The sequence below is a fragment of the Dermacentor albipictus genome, chromosome 1 (genome assembly GCF_038994185.2).
Source record: "Dermacentor albipictus isolate Rhodes 1998 colony chromosome 1, USDA_Dalb.pri_finalv2, whole genome shotgun sequence".
NCBI lineage: Eukaryota > Metazoa > Arthropoda > Arachnida > Ixodida > Ixodidae > Dermacentor > Dermacentor albipictus.
This window is the reverse complement of record NC_091821.1, coordinates 93,181,135-93,199,786: the sequence shown is the minus strand read 5'-3', so window position 1 is coordinate 93,199,786 and position 18,652 is coordinate 93,181,135. Positions and strand designations below refer to the sequence as shown.

The following is an 18,652-nucleotide window of genomic DNA, read 5'->3' as shown; positions in this document are numbered from 1 at the left end:
GGCGACGCTGGGGAAATAAATGCAAGCGTCGCAGCGCCATCTGACCGGTGTGGGCACCTGAGCGGTTCGGTGTGTCGTGCGGCTCATCAATATCGCGTTGCGTTGACGTTGCTGAACGCCTCTTTGCTTGACTGTTAGGCGCTCGAACACCTGCTGTTGCCTTGAGTTCCTCGTTCTGACTAAATTGGACGGCGATGGACGTGCCTTTGGAATCGTCATTAGCCTCGCAAGAAATTACCGCTGCGGACGACATTTACGCGGCCAAAACAACGTAACTAACCTCAAGTCTGCTTCAAGCGTATAAGTTGTTTCGGACACATCAAGGAGAGTACAGGTACGTAATTGAACTTTTAATTCTACTCGACTTCTCGCAGAACGCAGTGGTCATACCTGTCTTCTTATTTTATTTTTCCCGCTTATGCTACACTTCGACAGCGAACAAATCACGTTTGTCGAACAAAAAACTTGGCTTGTTTGCTCAGCCACTACATCAGGTAGCTCACAGGCGGGCACGCGCACAAGTGAACCTCGACATAATCTTTTTTTTTTTTTCATCACGCAATGCCTTCTTAGCGAAGCTATGCAACTATACCAATGCCATTCGATAGCACGCTTCTGGTTCCTGTGAAAGAGCATTTTCTTATATTCTCCGTGGTGGGCCAGTGGCTACAACGTTCCGCTGGTGAGGATGCGGGATCACATCTCGCTCGCAGCGGTTTAACGACCCTGCTTTTCCTTTCTGTCTCCCTGATGGGGGCGGAATCTTAAAAAAAATAGTCTAGGTAGGTTTGCGCACACTTTACTGGCTCCAAGGTTATACCACTGCCATTAGACGCAACGGAGAACCAGAGCCAACTGTCTCTCAGGCAGTGTGTTCGAAAACTTTAAAACTGATGGTCTGTATTCTGCTGATATACGGTCGTACAGGTGCCGAAGCGACATAGTCGTAACTCAATAAATGTTGCATTTTTGGTCAAGAATAGCCGTGCAGTGCCGTAACATTTTAGGTAGATATGGCTGAACACAAAATCAGCTGACGTTAGCCACAACCTCGTCGTTCATCCCTATACTGCGAATTTCTTCTAGCTGTTATGCAGATGCTGGTTGTTGCTGGAGCAACAAATAATTTTTATTTTGTACTAAGTACCTGTCTTGGAAAACGTAGCTTATACAGAAGTTGCAGATTTCCTGTTAGTACATTGGTTATACGGTGCAGTATACTTCGTATTCTTTTTTAATAAAGGGCCCTGAACCACTTCTTATCGAAGTGGAGAGAGGCATTTGATGTGAAAATAGTGAATATCAGAAATACTTTGCCGCAAAATGCGGCAGCATTTGCGTTCAGCACAAGCGGAGTTATTGGCAATCAAACGCGGCCTCCGCCTTGCACTGCGAAGGCTACAGCGCAGTGGGGCGTGCCCACAACGCTCCACCTTCTAAATGTCACCGTGGCACGCAGTTCAAATTTCATTGTGGACGTTCACTTAGCGCGTCATAGGTGCCTACGACGCGCTAAACATAAGCCAAACGCTGTTGTCCTCGGCAAGCCGCAGTGCGCTTAGCCAGTGGAGTCGTGACGGCACCCCGCGTCTGAGGTATATATACGCCCTGTAGCCGACCGCAGCTTGATGTCGGCTACCGGCCAATAGCAGCCGTCTAAGGGAATGACAAAATAGTGCGTCCGATGACGAAACAGTGCGCCTAGAAGGGAGTGAGGACAGGGCCTTCTGTTGAAAAGCGAGCGTTTAAGAGAAAGTCGAATTCGCGATCCGCTTGCAAGCTCCACGCACCGCGTACGACAGCAAAACTTGGCTGAGATGTTCGCACCAGCGTATGCTACCCGCGGACAATGTTTCACCAAGTCTGAGGGGTGGTTCAGGGCCTCTTTAAATGCTTTGAAAAATGACGACATACGTACTTGACGTTAAGCATATTTCACACGATATTTTGCAGCCCTTAGATGCAACTTCCTAGAACTTGAGATTTGCGCTATCACAAGAATTAATATTTGCATTACTTAAAGATTCCCGTTTGCTATATTCCATTTTATTCCCTCAACGTATCTTTTAAAGCAAATTTGCAACAAGTAATTACATTATTCTAGAGGACTTTTACGGCTGTTCTGGTGGTTTTTCTTTACACTAAGAAAAATGACAATATTGGTCATGGCATGGTCACAGCGTTGGGATACACAAACCCATCATAAAGGACGCAAGTCCTCACTCTGTACGTGGGTCACTGTAATGCCTTCGCATTATCAGGGTCGGCTTCACCTCCACCTAATATTACAATGGCCCCGGGACCAACCCGCTTTGAGTCTACGCGAAGAACGGGGGCCTGCGAGCGTCTTGTACAACGCTATCGCATTAAAATAGACAATACAATGAAACCTGCATGTAGACAATAAGAATTATGGTTACAAATTCGAAACAGGCCGCAGTCGCGCATCACACCCACAAACCATAGAAGGGGCTGCGGGGAGGGGAATGAATTTATCTGCACAGATGGGCGCGTACTAAACAAGAAGAGTCGTTCCAGGGCGTGACACATATTGCGGGCGCCCGTACGCGCGTCGCGATGGAGCAAACACAATGCTTGGAGCTTATATATTTGGTTGCGCGCAGGGGAACTCATGCCGCCGCATCGAGTGCGGCTTTATCACAGTAGCCCGTTGCACAAATGGGCGCGCACGCAGGAGGAAAGACGATGCCTCAAGTAAACACGCGGCGTGAATACGCGCGCGCGAGGAGTGTTTAAAGAAGCAAGGTCTGCGCGGTCACTGGAAAAATGCTATGGCCCAGTAAAATAAAAGCAATAAAACACGCATACACACGGTACAATAAGTGTACAGGACGAACACCGGCGCCCTCTGGATTTCGTGTTAGTCTCATACCCGCATATTGCGTTGGCCGCACAGTTTGGGGCTCGGCACGCATCTTGGTCGGCGGTTGACGTAAGCATCAAGCAACGCGCCTAATAAGCAAGTGCGCCCACATGGACGACCTGGCGCTGTTGACGTTTTCAATGCCTAAGTATTCTACTTGCCTCAGAAATCTGTCCGTCTGTAACGCGTGACATGATGGTTCCATAAGTATGCATGGGCTCCTATGGGAGTATACAGGTGTCCCACGTAACTTGAGCCAAACATTAAAAATATGCAAATGCCATGTATAGCTGGACAGAGCCAAGGTATTCGGTCGCCTGGAGATACTCAGATTATTTTTTTCCTTCCACCTAATTAGATCAACTTCTGAATGTTATATTTAGATGAAAACTGTCAATGAGAAAATTGTAGGGCGACATGAAAAACTCCCGATACAGCTTTCTGTTTCTCGATACGTGCTACATAAGAAAGCAGTGGGTGAACAGTGGGGCTAGTTTCGGTATTGGTAATAAATCGTCGCCACGGCACTAGTAGCCAAAGGAAAATTCAATAACTTTAGCATATATGGCTCTCTTTTCGAACTACATAACATCAAAGTGAAGTGATGCAGTTATGTGTGGAAATAACATGTGCATTTGGCTATTCTCGTTTTCGGCGTCTTCTATCTTTATCTGGTCGCTTCAATTATTGTGCCAACGGGCGCCGTTTCCGCTCTTATTGCTTCGGCTGCCGTTCGCTTCGTCTGCTCCTGCCGCTTCCTACGCACGTGCACGATTTTTCGTATGATCTGCAGTTTAAAACTTTCATTCTGTGCCTACGAATGTTCCGGCAATGTCGGAAAAACTGAGGAAAGGATGCAAGGCTTGCTGCGCGGCGGTGTGATGTGGCAACTCGGGGAGCGACACAAGGGCAAAATTTTTCCGTTTCGCAGCGGACGAGAGGTGAGCACACTTTTTCTGCAGTCGTTATGAAAAAACAAGTGCTGTGCTTATCAAAACAGATATAGGACGAAACGAAAATGTTCCGCGCTTGTTTTCAAGTGAATATCCTGTTTGGTTTGGCGGGCCGCATTTTTCTGCGGTGCTGTAAAAAACTGAAGCTACTTGGCCGATTGATGCTAGCTGACGCGCAGACTGAAATTTCGCTTTGTTTTATGTTAGCGGTTGCTCTTCCTTTTTTCCACGAGTAGAAAACTTGCAATCTATATCTGCGGAAGGTATTGAATGCTTGCTGCACAAACTGGTTACGCTGGAGAGCATTCCGGTGGCCAGTCTTTTGTTAGTACATTACCATCCTTGAATGGTCATGAACACGGCAGAAGTAAAAAAAAGAAATCAATTACGTACCACTCACCGTTTGCGTTTTGAATTACAAGAAGTTCGCGTTAACTGTGTGACGACATAGGATCGCTTCACTTTTCAACCTGTGCCTACAAGGGCTGAATTTTTTAGTCACTTCTTCATGCTCTCAACTTTGGTTTCCCTCGTAATTGTTCTTTTATCATAACCAGGCTGTATTTTGATAAAAGAACAATTACGAGGGAAACCAAAGTTGAGAGCATGAAGAAGTGACTAAAAAATTCAGCCCTTGTAGGCACAGGTTGAAAAGTGAAGCGATCCTATGTCGTCACACAGTTAACGCGAACTTCTTGTAATTCAAAACGCAAACGGTGAGTGGTACGTAATTGATTTCTTTTTTTTACTTCTGCCGTGTTCATAACCAGGCTGTATTTTGGATGAGCCATGGTATGTGCTGACGTGTCTCACATGTGCTCCTCGATTTTTCGGCAAAAGGCCCGGTAATTCGCCCCAGCTCATGCAAGGTCTCACACAACGGCATCCGTGAAGTTACAAGGACCGTGTGGATATCGAAATCTGAGGTGCGAAACCATTTCTCTCCGATTTAGGAGGATTTTTTCTACGTGCACAGTGTCGCTGCGAGCTAAGCCTGAAGAAAGCAGGACCTAGCGGCCGTGCATAGGCGTGGTCCGGCGGGGCCATCGACCTTGCCGGGGACCTAGAGGCGACGTGCTTCAAGAAAATGGCGTCCGCTATGCGTGTGGAAGTGGACGGTGAAGAAATAATGCCGGATGAAGTTTCCGAGAAGTTTGGCTGGCGCGTCGCCGGTGAGAAGAAGACCCAAGCGCAAGAGAGCAAGCTAAGTCTAACCCCGGTCAACGGGGGGCCGGCGGCTGCCGGGCATCGTCGCCCGCAGCGGAAAAATTTCAAGAGCAAGCTACTCAAGGCAGCGAGGATGCCTGTGTTGCCGAGGCAAGATATCAAGATCGTCATGCGTCCCAGGGGAGGTCTGGACATTGGGGAAGTATCTAGATTCGAGATCAGCCGAGCCATCGTCGCAGCTGCGAATATGAGTGGCGAGGACGTGACGCAAGATGTTGTTTGCCCGAACAAACAGCAAAACATAGTTGTTATCAGCACGCCTAAGCGAGAGAACGCGGACCGCTACTCGGCAGTCAGAAGCCTCACTATCAACGGCACGGCACACGAAGTCAGCGCCTACGAGACCGCCCCCCACGGCACCGTTAAGGGCGTCATCAGGGGTGTCCCGATGACGGACACTATTTAAGAAATCAACGACTACATCGTTCAAGAGTATAACCCCACTGCTATGCAAGCCAACCGCATCGGCAAGACGACAACGGTGGTCATCGCATTCGACGGCGACAAGGTCCCGAACTACATCAGATACGGCAACCTGCTAGTCGAGTGTTCGTTGTATCGCAAGCAGATCGATATGTGCTACCGTTGTGGTCGCCTCGGTCACCGGATGGACGTTTGTCCTAACCCCGAAGACAAGATATGCCGCGGTTGCGGCATGAAGAATCCTGAAGAAAGCCATGTTTGCAGTAACCCCAAGTGCAGCCTCTGCGGGGGCAACCACTTCACCGCGGACAAGGAGTGTACAGCGAGGTTCAAGACGCCATACGTCGTTCGTAAACGGCGTTGGGAACGTCAGCAACGAGAACAGGTGCAGCAGCAGCGGCAGCAGCCGAGGGGGCCAGCGTGGCAGCAGACAGCGTGGCAGCCACCGAGCGGGCGTCGCAGCCGCTCCCAGACCAGGCGAGGGAGAAGCACGAGCGATACCAGGTCACCATCGGCAGCTGGGGCTCGCAGGCGAGAATCTCGTTCGAGGTCCAAGTCGAAGACCCGGCGGAGCAACGGCGCCGAGAAACAGGTGGGCTGGGCAGCGGGGTCTCCCGTCGCTCTCGACAATAGCAATTTCCCTCCCCTCCCCTCCTCCCGCCCTTCCAAAGACAACGAGTGTAGACACTGTTTGGAACTCAAGGAGATGATAGAGAGGCAGAACAATCAAATCAAGGACCAATACAATCAGATAAAAGCAATGATGGAGCGTATCGAGACGCTCAGTAGAACAAAGAACAGTGATAATGACGTCATTGCAGTTAAAAGGAAAGTACCCAAGAGAGACACCACCAGCGCTACTCCAGCGGGGACGAAGCTGATCACGTCATCGGCGCAGATCACATCACCGGCGTTGACGCAGTCAGTGACGCAAACTCCACAGACAGAAACGGCAGTGGTTGCCATGGAGGAAGAGAAGGCTGAGGCCGCCGTTGCTCCGACAATGGAGTCCGTCATGAGCATGCTTACGCAAATCTCCAGCCAAGTTTCCCAAATGTCTGCGCAAGTGAACAATCTAACAGTAAGAATGGATAATGTGGAGGCCAAATGCAGCCAACTCTCCGTTAGAGTCATGACGATGGATGCGAAAAATAAGCATCTCACCTTTGCCAAGATGAAGTCACCACGGCTTAATCTACGGGTCAGGCCGCGAAAAGTTGGTTCCGTGCGCAAATCTACCGCTCAAAAAGTAGAAAATGACGAACACTAAAGGAAAGCAGAAAGAGACTGCGGTGTTATTTCAATGGAACTGTAGGAGTATTAGAAACAAGATAGGGGAGTTACAACTATTCGTTGATAAATTGGACCAAAAACCGGATATCATAGCGTTACAAGAGACCAACGGCCGGGCCAAGCTCGCGGGATACATTACGTATACGGACCCTAGCGAAAAGGGTACTGCGATCTTGGTCCGCAGCAACATGGCGGCCACACAACACGTGACCGCTCAGCGAGGCTGCGAACATACGCTCATCGAAATTCACAGCAGAAGAGTGGGGGGGGACAAGAACTTTTTCGTCCTGAATGCTTATTGCCGACCGTCCAGCAGGGTCATTGACTTTGAAGGCACCATATTGGACTGCATTAAAGAAGCAAAAACAAGACCGATTTTAGTGCTAGGAGATTTTAACGCCGCCCACACGATGTGGGGTTATAAATATTCGTCCAAAAGAGGAAACCAATTGGCTAAAGCTATAGAGGACCACGACATGGAGGTGGTTAACGAACCGGGCGTACCAACCAGGACAGGCACTAGCACGGTCAGAGACACCACACCTGATCTGACGCTAGTTCGGGGGAACCTCGACGTAACTTGGCTTAACACGGGGGAAAATCTTGGCTCGGATCACGATATAATTTGTGTAACCCTCGGGGGGACTGACATCAAGGCGAAACTGGGTCAAGCCAACATTACAGACTGGGACCGGTTACGTAGAAGCGCAGACAGTGAAGGCGAGGACGAAAACCAAGACACCAAGACGTATGAGGCATGGGCCAAAAAGCAACGCGAATTTGTAAAGAAATTTACGCAGAAGATTACTACTACCACGCAAATTCCCTTCGTAGACAGCAGGCTTAGTCACATGTGGGCGGCCAGGCACGGTCTTACTCGAAGGTGGAAGAGGCAAAGACATAACAAGAAGCTTCGCAAACGTATACACGCGCTCAACAAGCAAGTGACCGAGTATGCGGAACAACTATGCAGGGAAAACTGGATGAAGATGTGTGATGACCTGCAAGGCACACTGTCTACGAAGAAGACTTGGAAGCTGTTGCGACACCTCATAGATCCATTCAAAAGCAAGAGCGCATGCGTCCGAGACCTCACAAGAACGATCAACAGTTACGACGGGGATGGGGAGAAGCTCATTCGTGAACTCACAAGTAAATACCTCAAGACTGAGAAGAGCGGTAACCCGACTCACGAGTATGAAGGCGATAGCAACGTCGAGATGGACGAAGCCTTCACCGAACTGGAGCTGGTTGCGGCCATCGATGAAAGTAATCAAGGCAGCGCACCGGGAATTGACGGCGTTACATACAAGATGCTAAAAAATATGGGCGACAAAAGCCGAGCTGAACTGCTAAACCTCGTCAACGCGTCCTGGGAGAAGGGCTCGTTACCAAAAGAATGGAAAGAAGCGGAGGTGCATTTCATTTCCAAGCCAGGGAAACCACCCCACGTCGACAATCTACGCCCCATCTCCCTCACGTCATGTGTAGGGAAGGTGGTCGAGCGTATGGTGTTCAAGAGACTTCAGAGACATTTGGATGTCACTGATCAGATGCCACCGACCATGTACGGATTCCGGAGGCACCTGAGCACGCAAGACGTCTTGGTGCAAATACACGAGCTGGTTATCAAGCAAGCGAAGACCCCTACGCCAAGAGCTATCCTGGCGCTCGATCTCAAGGGGGCCTTCGATAACGTCACACACGAAAGTATTCTTCGTAACCTGCACCAAACGGGATGCGGAAAGCGGACATTCAAATATGTGCAGGATTTCTTAACCAATAGAACGGCAACCATCAAAATTGGAGAGAAGTCGGAACCGATAGCCCTGGGAGACAGAGGCACTCCGCAAGGATCGGTTCTTTCGCCGCTTCTCTTCAACCTGGCACTCCTCCCTCTCCCGACTTTGCTTCAAGACATAGAGGGCATAGATCACGCTCTCTATGCAGACGATATCACTGTGTGGACGTCGAGGGCAGGGTCGGAGAGTTGGATGGAGGAGACCCTTCAGAGAGTGGCAAAGACCGTGCACGAGTTCGCTAAATCGTGCGGCCTCAGTTGCTCGCCACAGAAGTCCGAGTTACTCGTCATCAAGCCAAGAAGAAAGAAAGGAGACCAAGAGAACGTACGCATCACCATCGACGGGACGACCATAACACCAACCACGCAAGCACGTATCCTGGGTGTCATCTTCCAGAACAATGGCAAGGCGGGAGCGTCGATCGACAAAATCAAAGTTTCAACGGAACAAATTTCGAACATGATCAGAAGAGTCACAAACAGACAAAGGGGATTGAAGGAGGACGATGTACTGACGCTCGTCCAGGCCTTCTTGACGTCGCGCATCGTTTACGCGGCGCCGTACCTCAAGTTACTGAAAAAAGACAAGGACCAGTTGAACGTCATTATACGAAAGGCAACCAAGTTGGCGCTGGGCATTCCGAAGCATTCTTCGACCGACAAGCTTCTCGGCATGGCCAAGCACAACGTCGTCGAAGAGCTAATAGAAGCTCATCTATCTAATCAAAGAGTTCGGCTCAGTCAGACGTCGGCGGGACGTCGCGTTCTTTCCAAGTTGGGCTGGCAAGAGGCAGAGCGGAAGGAAACGGGGCCGTTACCCAGGTTGTGGGTGCATAAAATCCACAGTAAGCCACTGCCTAGAAACATGAGGTCGGGTCGTAACGACGGCCGCAGAGCAGCTCGTATAGCGGCCTTGACGGAGACTTTGGGTCAAATAGTAGAAGAGGAAGAGGGGGTCACTCTCTTCACAGACGCTTCGCTACCCAAGTTTTCATCGAAAGCAACGCTGGCAGTTACGACGCGGGATGTGCTCGTAACCTGCGCCTCCATCAAGACGTCTTTTCCAGAGGTAGCAGAAGAGGCCGCTATAGCGCTAGCACTCACGCAGCCCAAGGTGGGAAGAATTGTCACCGACTCGCAAAAGGCGTATAACAACTACAGGAAGGGGTGGGTGTCTCTTGCGGCACTAGATATTCTCCAAAGGAAACGCGACATACATGAAAGGAAAGTTGAGTTAATATGGACACCGGCTCACTCTGGGCTGGAGGGCAACGAACTTGCCCACCAGTTCGCCCGAGAGATGGAACACCGGGTTGAGGAAGATGAGCCACAGTCCATATTTACTTACAGAGACATTACGAACCATTATAAGACGGAGAGGCGCCGTTACCCCGATCCTCACAAATCGCTTAGCAGAGAACAGCAAGCGATCTACAGGCAAATACAGGCAGGATCCTTCCCGCACCCTTACCTTCTAAACAAGATGTACCCGGAGAGGTACGAGAAGGATTGTAACTTCTGCAAAACTCATTTAGGCACGCTCCAACACGTCATTGGAGTATGCAATTTAATCAAGGCGATCCCCCCACCTCTTAACTGCCCCACTACCCTACCCCATGCCTCATCCACCCTTACCGAGCGATGGGAGACCTTGCTAACCAGCACCGCCCTGGAAGACCAGCTCGTCCTGATCTCCAGGGGCCAGGCGGCTAGGGAAGCATATGGGTCCCGTGAAGAGGGAACCACTTCCATCAACGGCGTCTAAGAAGATGTCGAGCTCGGCTCAATAAAGTTGTTTCTCTCTCTCTCTGTATTTTGCCCATATTTCAGATGTGACATATGCCGAAACTACGCTAAATCGGGAGCCCTGGCTGGGCTGACATGGGAGCAGATGTATGTAGTACAACGGTTATACGCGGGATCGAATCCCGGCCACGGCGGCCGCATTTCGATGGGGGCGAAATGCGAAAACACCCGTGTGCTTAGATTTAGGTGCACGTTAAAGAACCCCAGGTGGTCAAAATTTCCGGAGTCCTCCACTACGGCGTGCCTCATAATCAGAAAGTGGTTTTGGCACGTAAAACCCCAAATATTATTATTATTACAACGGTTATACGGCCTCTGATCGGACCACTTCAGAGGAAGGAACTACGTCGACCCTCTGGTGGTCGGCTGTGGCGAAACGAAAGTATGCTGTACTAGAAACAAGTACTATTGAAAAAATTGAAATGCTTTTGCCTCCCTCGTGACGAAATTCTCGAAATTCTCGTGACGGATGACCTCCAGCCAATGATGGGACTCGTAACATAGCAACAATTGCCCTATGCTTCGAACAAGTTGCACGAAATTGAGCCTATAGGCTGTTAATGGCCCCCTCACCAGGTCTGAGCCGATGATCGGTCGGGACGGTGCTCTAGTAACGTCTGTTCACTCAGAGGGCGATCATCTAATTTCCTCAATGTGTTGGACAAAGATTGTCTTTGTGCTTGAAATTGAGGACAATGTCACAATATGCGTTCATTGTTCTCCTCGCATCCGCAAACATCGCATGCAGGACTATTAGCCATTCCAATTAGTGCTGAGTAGGCATTCGTGATGGCAACTCCAAGCCATAACCGACACAGAAGAGACGCTCCTTCACGTCGGTGTAGACGTGAAGGTAGTGAAGACACTTTTATGCTTTCTCAGAACTTCTGGTTTGCGCGAGCGACTTTGACTCAAGTGCTGTCCGTACACGTATCTACACCTTCTCTCTCCCTTTTCTCACTTCCCCTTCTCCCTTCCCCCAGCGTAGGGTAGCCAACCAGCCTATTGACTGGTTAACATCCCTGCCTTCCTATATTACTTCTCTCTCTCTCTCTCCCTCACCAGGTCTGGCCATTTTGAGCTGACAAGCGCAGAGCATACAATGCGCGCTAACCATCGTGCTTGAAAAGAATTACATCGCTACGCGCCACGGAAAGGTCTGAAATTTCAATCCGAACGCCATTTTCCCTTTCCCTAGCCGCGACCGTGCTCCAAGCCGGACGGTGAGGCACTCGTGTCCTTGCGCCTACGTACTTGTGTCCGCAGTGTGACGTCGCTCGTAGTGACACGTGAGTTCGAGAATTATTCAAAGCAACATGTTATTTGTGTGATCTGTTGATTGAATTCACGAAATGAAGTTTGGAGAAATAATAAAACTAAAACGGAATGTCTGCGTGTTTGTTTTACTTCGCACCGAAGCATTCGCTTCGTCTGCCTTTCCCACGGTCGTGCGGTCGCGTGCGCAGGTACCGAAACTATGCCATTTTCTACCGTGTTCCAACTCGTGATCATGCTCTGTGATACGCTTGTTCTGCCTCAGTATCCGTGTAGCACTGAATTATACCGCTAGTGATGTGTCCTTAGCGCGCGAAATCGTGCGCTGCGCGAAACCAGACAATCTGAACACTCGCGCGCGTCGCCGTCAGCGATAGGGTGCCTCGTTGCGCGCCGCCGTACAGGGTGGTGACACCTTTTGGCCTGCGCCGCGCTGCCGTTTTGCTCGGCGGTCGCCATATCGGGGCGAGTCGCTTGCTGCGCCCGTTCCTTCCAGCGCTGGTAAAGCAGCATTGTTGATTTTGCGAAGGTGCTGTGTTGTGCACCAGGTGCTGGGTGCTTGAACTGTGTTTAGTCCAAAAACCAGCATGCCAGGGTGTTGTGTACCGCTGTGTCCCGGTACAATGAAAGGCATGCGCTGTTTTCGCTTTCCATGGCATAAGGAACGGAGAAGAGTATGGGAGGCGAAAGTGGGGCGTATAGACTAAAATTCGAATGATAACTCGAAGATCTGCGAGGTAAGCCATAACCTTTAGGCTGCTTATGAGTATTGCACCTGTCTACTTTTAGGTACCAGCATTGTGTCGTTAGAATAATGCCACGAAGCTTGCTTTTGTTTGTTTGATCATTCTTAAAGCGGCCGGCACGCCGCATTATCAGTTTTTCTGTGACGCCAGATGCGACCAGATTTATCTCGATTAATCCGAGCCACGCGCGACTATATCGGGTTCCAGAATTTTGTCGTCTTTAGCGTGTTATCTCCAAGTTTCCTTAGCGGCTTTAAACCGAGCTCAGCCGAGAGCGGCAGGCATCCTGTTCATCGATGACAGCCGAGCACGTTCGCTGCTACCGCGGCCGCGAAGTTGTGCAGTTCTTAGTAGGCGCAAGTCAGCCTAATAAAGTGTTTCTTTCAATGTTTTCGTTCTCTTATTTGTTTGCGTGCGCACGACATTAGGCGCAAAGTGATTTTGTTTGCCTCTCATATTAGCGAGTAAATGTGCAAGATCTTTATACAACTGAATTTGCTGGCGCAAGCGCATGCTAAACAAGAATTTCGGCCGACGCTCCATTGTCCGCCATATCTCCGATCGCCCCAATATGGCGGTCACGAAGGCAGTGTCTCTGCCCTGTACGGCGGCGAAAGTGCGCAGCGCCGAAAAAGAAAAGCGAGGAGAAAAAAATGAAGGCGGAGCACGTGACGTATGCGTCACGCGATCCTAGAGGTCCTCGAGGTGTTACGCGTGTTGGTTTAGTTACTAATTGCGTTAAATTAAAGTTAAGGCAAACGTCAAGGAAGCCCTTAGCACCTGCTTGATTTGAACGTAATTGCGCAGTAGGCCAGTCAATGTTTGGATAGTTGAAATCTCCGAAGAGCAAGATACATGTATTCGAGTACTTTTTCGCTAAATGGACCAGGATATTGTTAAGCTGAGGGCTCGAGTGCAATTACCGCACAAGCAATTGCAGATTGTAGCTCCATATCTACTCCAGTTCCCCCGCAGCATTCTGGAGGCTACGGGCGTATAGCAGTAAGCAGCCTGCAACGGCATCCAGAATCACCTTATCCGCGCCCCGTCGCCTGCTTGCGCCATCGCTCCTAGCCCACGATGACGCCCTACGCACAATCTACGCGGTTCGTTTGTCAGGTAAAAACTGTGCACGACAGGCCGCAGCACACCGAGATCCAAACCCCAGGTTTATTTTTCTTATGTTGTTATGCGCTCTGCTCTTGCCGTTTGGGCAGCAGCACTTCCCCGGCTCGACCCCTCTTTCCAAAAAAAAAGCTACAATTGTTTTGCCGCACTTGTATTAAAACAATTTCGAGCGGGGTGGACGTCGCCCAACGTTATATCACACAAGATAGTGCACTGCTCAGTCGTCGACCTCCACTGTTTACTACAGCTTTCGCAATAAATGTTGACTCTTTGTTGTCACAGTCGAGCGTTGAACGGTTTCTCGTGTTGGGCGAGAAAATATGCTATAGGTGGTAGTTTCCTCCCCTTATTTGTGTTTCAGTATAAAAAAACTAACGATCCATGGCGGAAAACGGGACGAGAAAAACCAGACAGGACGAGCACGCACTGACTACCAACAGCTGTATTTATTTTGCGCGCACACAAATATATACGCTAATGGAGGAGATAGGCTGCTCAGACTTCGAAACCGCGCGTGCGTCCTAGCAGTGAAATAAAACCAGAGCACTGAATCACTCAGTCACTAAGATAGCTAGTCTCTTCGTTATGGCAACCGATTGTGGCTGCATTTCCACGGGGGCGAAATGCAAAAATGCCCGTGCACTATATTTAGCCGCACGTTAAAGAACCCCAAGTGTTCGAAATTATTGCCGGAGTCCCGCACTACGGCGTGCTTCGCAAACATAACGGCACAGCCTCAGCACGCCCCGCAGCCTCCTCCACGACGCACGTGTGGCTCTCAGCTGCATTATCTGAAGGCCCTCCTGAAGGAATATGCTCTTCTCACGATTCCCGTGGACAGCAAATTTGTCTACGGGAGCACATACTGTACTCCATGCTTAACGAATTAATATGAAATAAGAAGTATGGGCATGTTCTAACAGGGTACAGTTCGAATATAAAATGAGCGATCGAATAAACCGCATTACATGAGGATGGCTCCCTGAACTACATGGAAAGTCCACTTATTAAACGGCACAAGGTCAATGTCTTGTATTAAGAATAAATCCAAAACGCTGCTACACCTGCCGAAAAAGTATGGAGGCAACGGGTCCTCGCATAAGAGGCCGAAGGTAAGGGAGTGATCTTATTGGCGGCACAGATAAGTGTGCTCCCTAATTATTGCACTGGAACAACAAAATAAAGTACTTGTGCACTCCGTTCACGTGTGCTGCAAGTATTGTGCATTCCCATGAACAGTGTAGATGAACTATGGAGAAATACAATTAACCCCTCATCAGCGTTATATGGCTCGAGTTAAAATCAAATACTAATACATTACCATAAAAGTGCGTGCGTGCGTGCGTGCGTGCGTGCGTGCGTGCGTGCGTGCGTGCGTGCGTGCGTGCGTTGCAATTGACGTCGAGACCGCAGTCAGTCAGTTGCACTTCGCTCCTCAACGAAGCAGGACGTGTACCGAGTGAGCTCTTCATCACTTTGCAGTGCAGTGAACGCGGTTTAATTCATGGATCCGAAACCTCAGATTTGCTACGTAATGCTAACACATTTCTTTAGCAGTTACAGCTAAATCGCCACTAAATTTTTTGGTTCTTTGAATGCTGGTCTCCTGACTTGTTAGATCGCAGTATTCGGCATGTCAGTGAAATGTGCGAATAAAAGCGCGCAAATGTGTGCCCGTATAGACTCGTGTAAGGTCCGTACTTTTTTTCACAATTTTGACCATTTTGTTCAAAATGGTGCCGGCATAGCCCACGACTGTTGCCTCAGATCTATGTCAGAGGTCAATGCGTAGCTCTCGCCATCTAGTAGCGGCATGCGGAAGTGCGCAGTGCGCGGCATCGGGGCACCAAACGAGATTGCTTCTCCATTGGAAACTTGTTTTTTTTGCAAATTTCGGGCTGCCAAGCTGAGGGTGCGGCTCTTACACGAATCTACACGGTATATAGTAACACTTCAAATAACCGATCTTCACCCGGTACAGATGGCCATGGAGATTGTCGTGACTCCAGCCGAAGAAACGCCCCTGAGAGAGGAGGAGAGTCGGCACTCCTCGGACAGCTGCTCACCGCCGCCGCAGATGATGTGCAGCAACAATAGTTACGTGGGCGTTCACTCTGGCGCCTTCCTGGACATGCACAGCGCCATGGAGGTCTCCACGTCGGTGGTGCTCAGCTTCTGTCGGGAGAACGTGCTCCGCCACTACTTCCGACTCCTCTGCATGGTCGGCTGGCGGCCCCTGGTGGACGCCAGCGAGCACGAGCGCTGCCAGCCCGCGCTGCAGACGCTCAACATAATGTATAACGTGGTCGTCTTTGTCGTGCTCGTGATGGGACACCTGCTGCAGTACGCGTCCTGCTTCCGCAGGGACGGCATCGTCAACTACCGATCGCCGTCGCTCCACTTCCACACCCTCAAACACTACGGCTGGGTCGAAGGAACTGACGCGGTAATCCTGACGGCCTCCGCTATAATTTTGAAGGAGTAAAATGAAGGCGAGCTTACCAGTAACTCAGTATCAGCCGTGTACTTACATGAAAAATAATTACCAGGCTGATAAAGCTTAGGAGAGCGTTATAGAGTTCCATATGAAGAGCGAGTACGTTTTATTTGCAGGAAAGGCAGAGGTCGGCCTGAGCACGCGCGCTTTCGCCTGCTACCGTGTACTGGGGAAGAGGAAAAGGGAGAAAAAGAACTGGCATTTCGACAGTATACTGGAGCAGTAAATAAGATATAGGCCAAGGTGTATCCCTAAAAGAGCATAAAACTTCACTTCAGGCTTGTAGAAAAGATTAGGAGGTGAACGACAAAAACTTGTGCGTACACAAACTTATTTTCATTTATTTTTACGATGTCCTGTGAGTAGGGCAGCTATTATCCTCAGGTGCAGCACTCTCGTTCCATGGTAAAACTACCGCAGTGCTCAAAGTGATAATTTACGCATAAGGAGAACCGATAATGTGAGTACTCGTAATACTGAAATAACGAGAAATGCATACGCCAAAACAGTTCGTCATCTTGACGCACGCGGATCAGTCAATAACGAAAGTTAAGCCAGGGAATAGTTTGGTGGCGGAGTAATTACCATTAAACAAAATATTTTTGGCGCCTGACTGCGTCTTTCTATTGCAGACATGTGGCGGCAGCTGGTTCGCCGTGTACGTCCTACCCGCGACAATGCAGGTCTCTGCGTACGTAATCTTCTTGGTGCATATGCGCTCGCACGAGAACGAGCAGTTCCAGGCACTCGTGGAAAAGGTGTTCCTGCAGCTCACCGCCACCGGCGTCTGGAACGCCGCCAGGAAGCGCATAACGCGCCGTCTCCATGCGGTATACGCCGCCGGAGTGCTCTGGATCGTCGCCTCGGTGGCGTCGCAGGTGCTCAACATCTACGCCGGTGGCACGCTAGACATCGAGTGGATCTACGTCTCCGAGGGAGACGAGGACGTGCACTACTTCCTCCTCGTGGCGCTCGTGGTGATGCTCATGTTCCACGACGTCGTTGGCATGACCATCGCCACAAGCTACGCCATCCACTGCCAGCTGGTGCTCGTCTATCTGCAGAACATGTCGCAGGCCGTGCGCGAGAGGCGGATGACGTTCCTCGAGTTCTACCGCGGCGTCGGGGAGGCCCGCAAGAGCGTCCGGTATCTCAATAAGACGCAAGCGCTCGGGGTGACGGTGCAGACGACGTGGGTAGCCTCTAGGACGGTGGTCTGCTTCTACGCCCTGCTAGGCACGCCGTCGACGCAGTGGCAGCGTTTCTTGGCCGCCTGGCTCAACGTCGCCGTCTGGTTCTCGCTCCTGCTCATTCCCCTGGTGCAGGCGAGTCGACTCAGCTCTGTGTGCAACCACGTCAAGGAAGTTGGGCTGGAGCTGCTGGCGCGCCCTTTCGGCTACGCCAATGAGCCGCCGTCGGACCTGGACACGTTCCTCCTCTTCACGTCGTCGCTGAGGATGCAGGCCAAGCTCTGCGCCCTGCCCGTAACTAAGCGCACGGTCGTATTCGTGTTCCTGTTTATAGGACTCAGCTTGTTCATATCCGTGCAGCTTGACATCGTTCATTTCAGGCCTTAGGCGATGCTTTGGAGACATGTGCTACAGCGTGTTAACTTAAAAATGTGTTTTCTTTGTTTGTTCGTTTTTCTTTTTTACAATTTGCATGTGCTTAAAAGGAGCTTAACGTTTTGCAACTTCCCCTAAGAAATTTGTACAAAAGCAGCTGCAAACAAAATATTGATAGCGAGCTGTCCGATTTGAATGTTACTAAAGATGCGCAGCGTTTACAGTTCCCAATCCAGTTTACAGTGCTGTTTCTGCTAGTGCACAGCCAGTATCTCATCCCGTGTACGGTCGTCGGTAAAAGCGACTATCACAGGTGGCTAGCAGCTGTAGTGGTAAAATTCCCGTAAGCGACTCTATGTTTAAGAAACCATCGACAGCGAGAGTTCAGGGCACCACTGCTCGGAAAGCATATGTAATGGCCCATTTTCACTCACAAATATAAAGGAATGACGTAGACTGCCTTGTTAGAATGCCTCGGCGAAAGGACAAAAAAGAATTGCAAGCGGATAATGACTCTCTCAAAGAACACAAGATTGAAGAGAACATTGCCATCGGTGTGCTCCAAAAACCATAAAGCTGTATCGTCGTGAGCTGGAATCTTTCCGCTTCGGCCACCGGTCATTTGTGCTCATAATTGTTTTTCAAGAACTCTACCTATTTTATCGTGAACATTTTATTTCTGTGAACATCTATTGGTTTTATCAGATTAAATGCACTTCAAGTCCAGGAATCCGGGACACCTACTTCTGCGGCGAAGCCGCACCTGGAGCGATGCGGTCGGCGTATCTTAATGAGAACTATTAAATTTACTACGAAGCTGTATATACCTCTACCGTCCACGGAAATTTCGTGTCGTAAGCAAAAACACCCCATACGTGGGCCGATGCCGAAGATAGTGCAATGCCGGCCCGACCTGCGGCGGAGGTGCAGTTCGCCATTAAGGGGCCTACGTACACAGCTTCGCTGGTCAGCCTTCTTCAAAAAGTGGAGGGGCACATAGTTTTTTTTAAATTGATTACTGAGCTAAACCTCATTTTTCGCAAATTGCACTTTA

At 49.9% G+C, this 18,652-nt stretch overlaps 1 protein-coding gene across 1 annotated transcript; it reads left to right on the top strand.

Annotated features, from left to right (window-relative positions):
• Positions 1-18,422, top strand: LOC135902650 (uncharacterized). The gene is made up of 3 exons (XM_065432866.2): positions 1-334; positions 15,518-15,982; positions 16,666-18,422. The coding sequence occupies exons 2-3, from the start codon at positions 15,518-15,520 to the stop codon at positions 17,608-17,610; spliced, it is 1,410 nt and encodes a 469-aa protein (XP_065288938.1). The 5' UTR covers positions 1-334; the 3' UTR covers positions 17,611-18,422.
• The last annotated feature ends 230 nt before the right edge of the window (positions 18,423-18,652 follow it).

Coding starts and splice junctions, on each gene's coding strand:
- LOC135902650 (XM_065432866.2), top strand. CDS start 15,518: ATGGCCATGGAGATTGTCGTGACTCCAGCCGAAGAAACGCCCCTGAGA. Junction 15,983..16,665: donor GGGTCGAAGGAACTGACGCG/GTAATCCTGACG, acceptor TTTCTATTGCAG/ACATGTGGCGGCAGCTGGTT.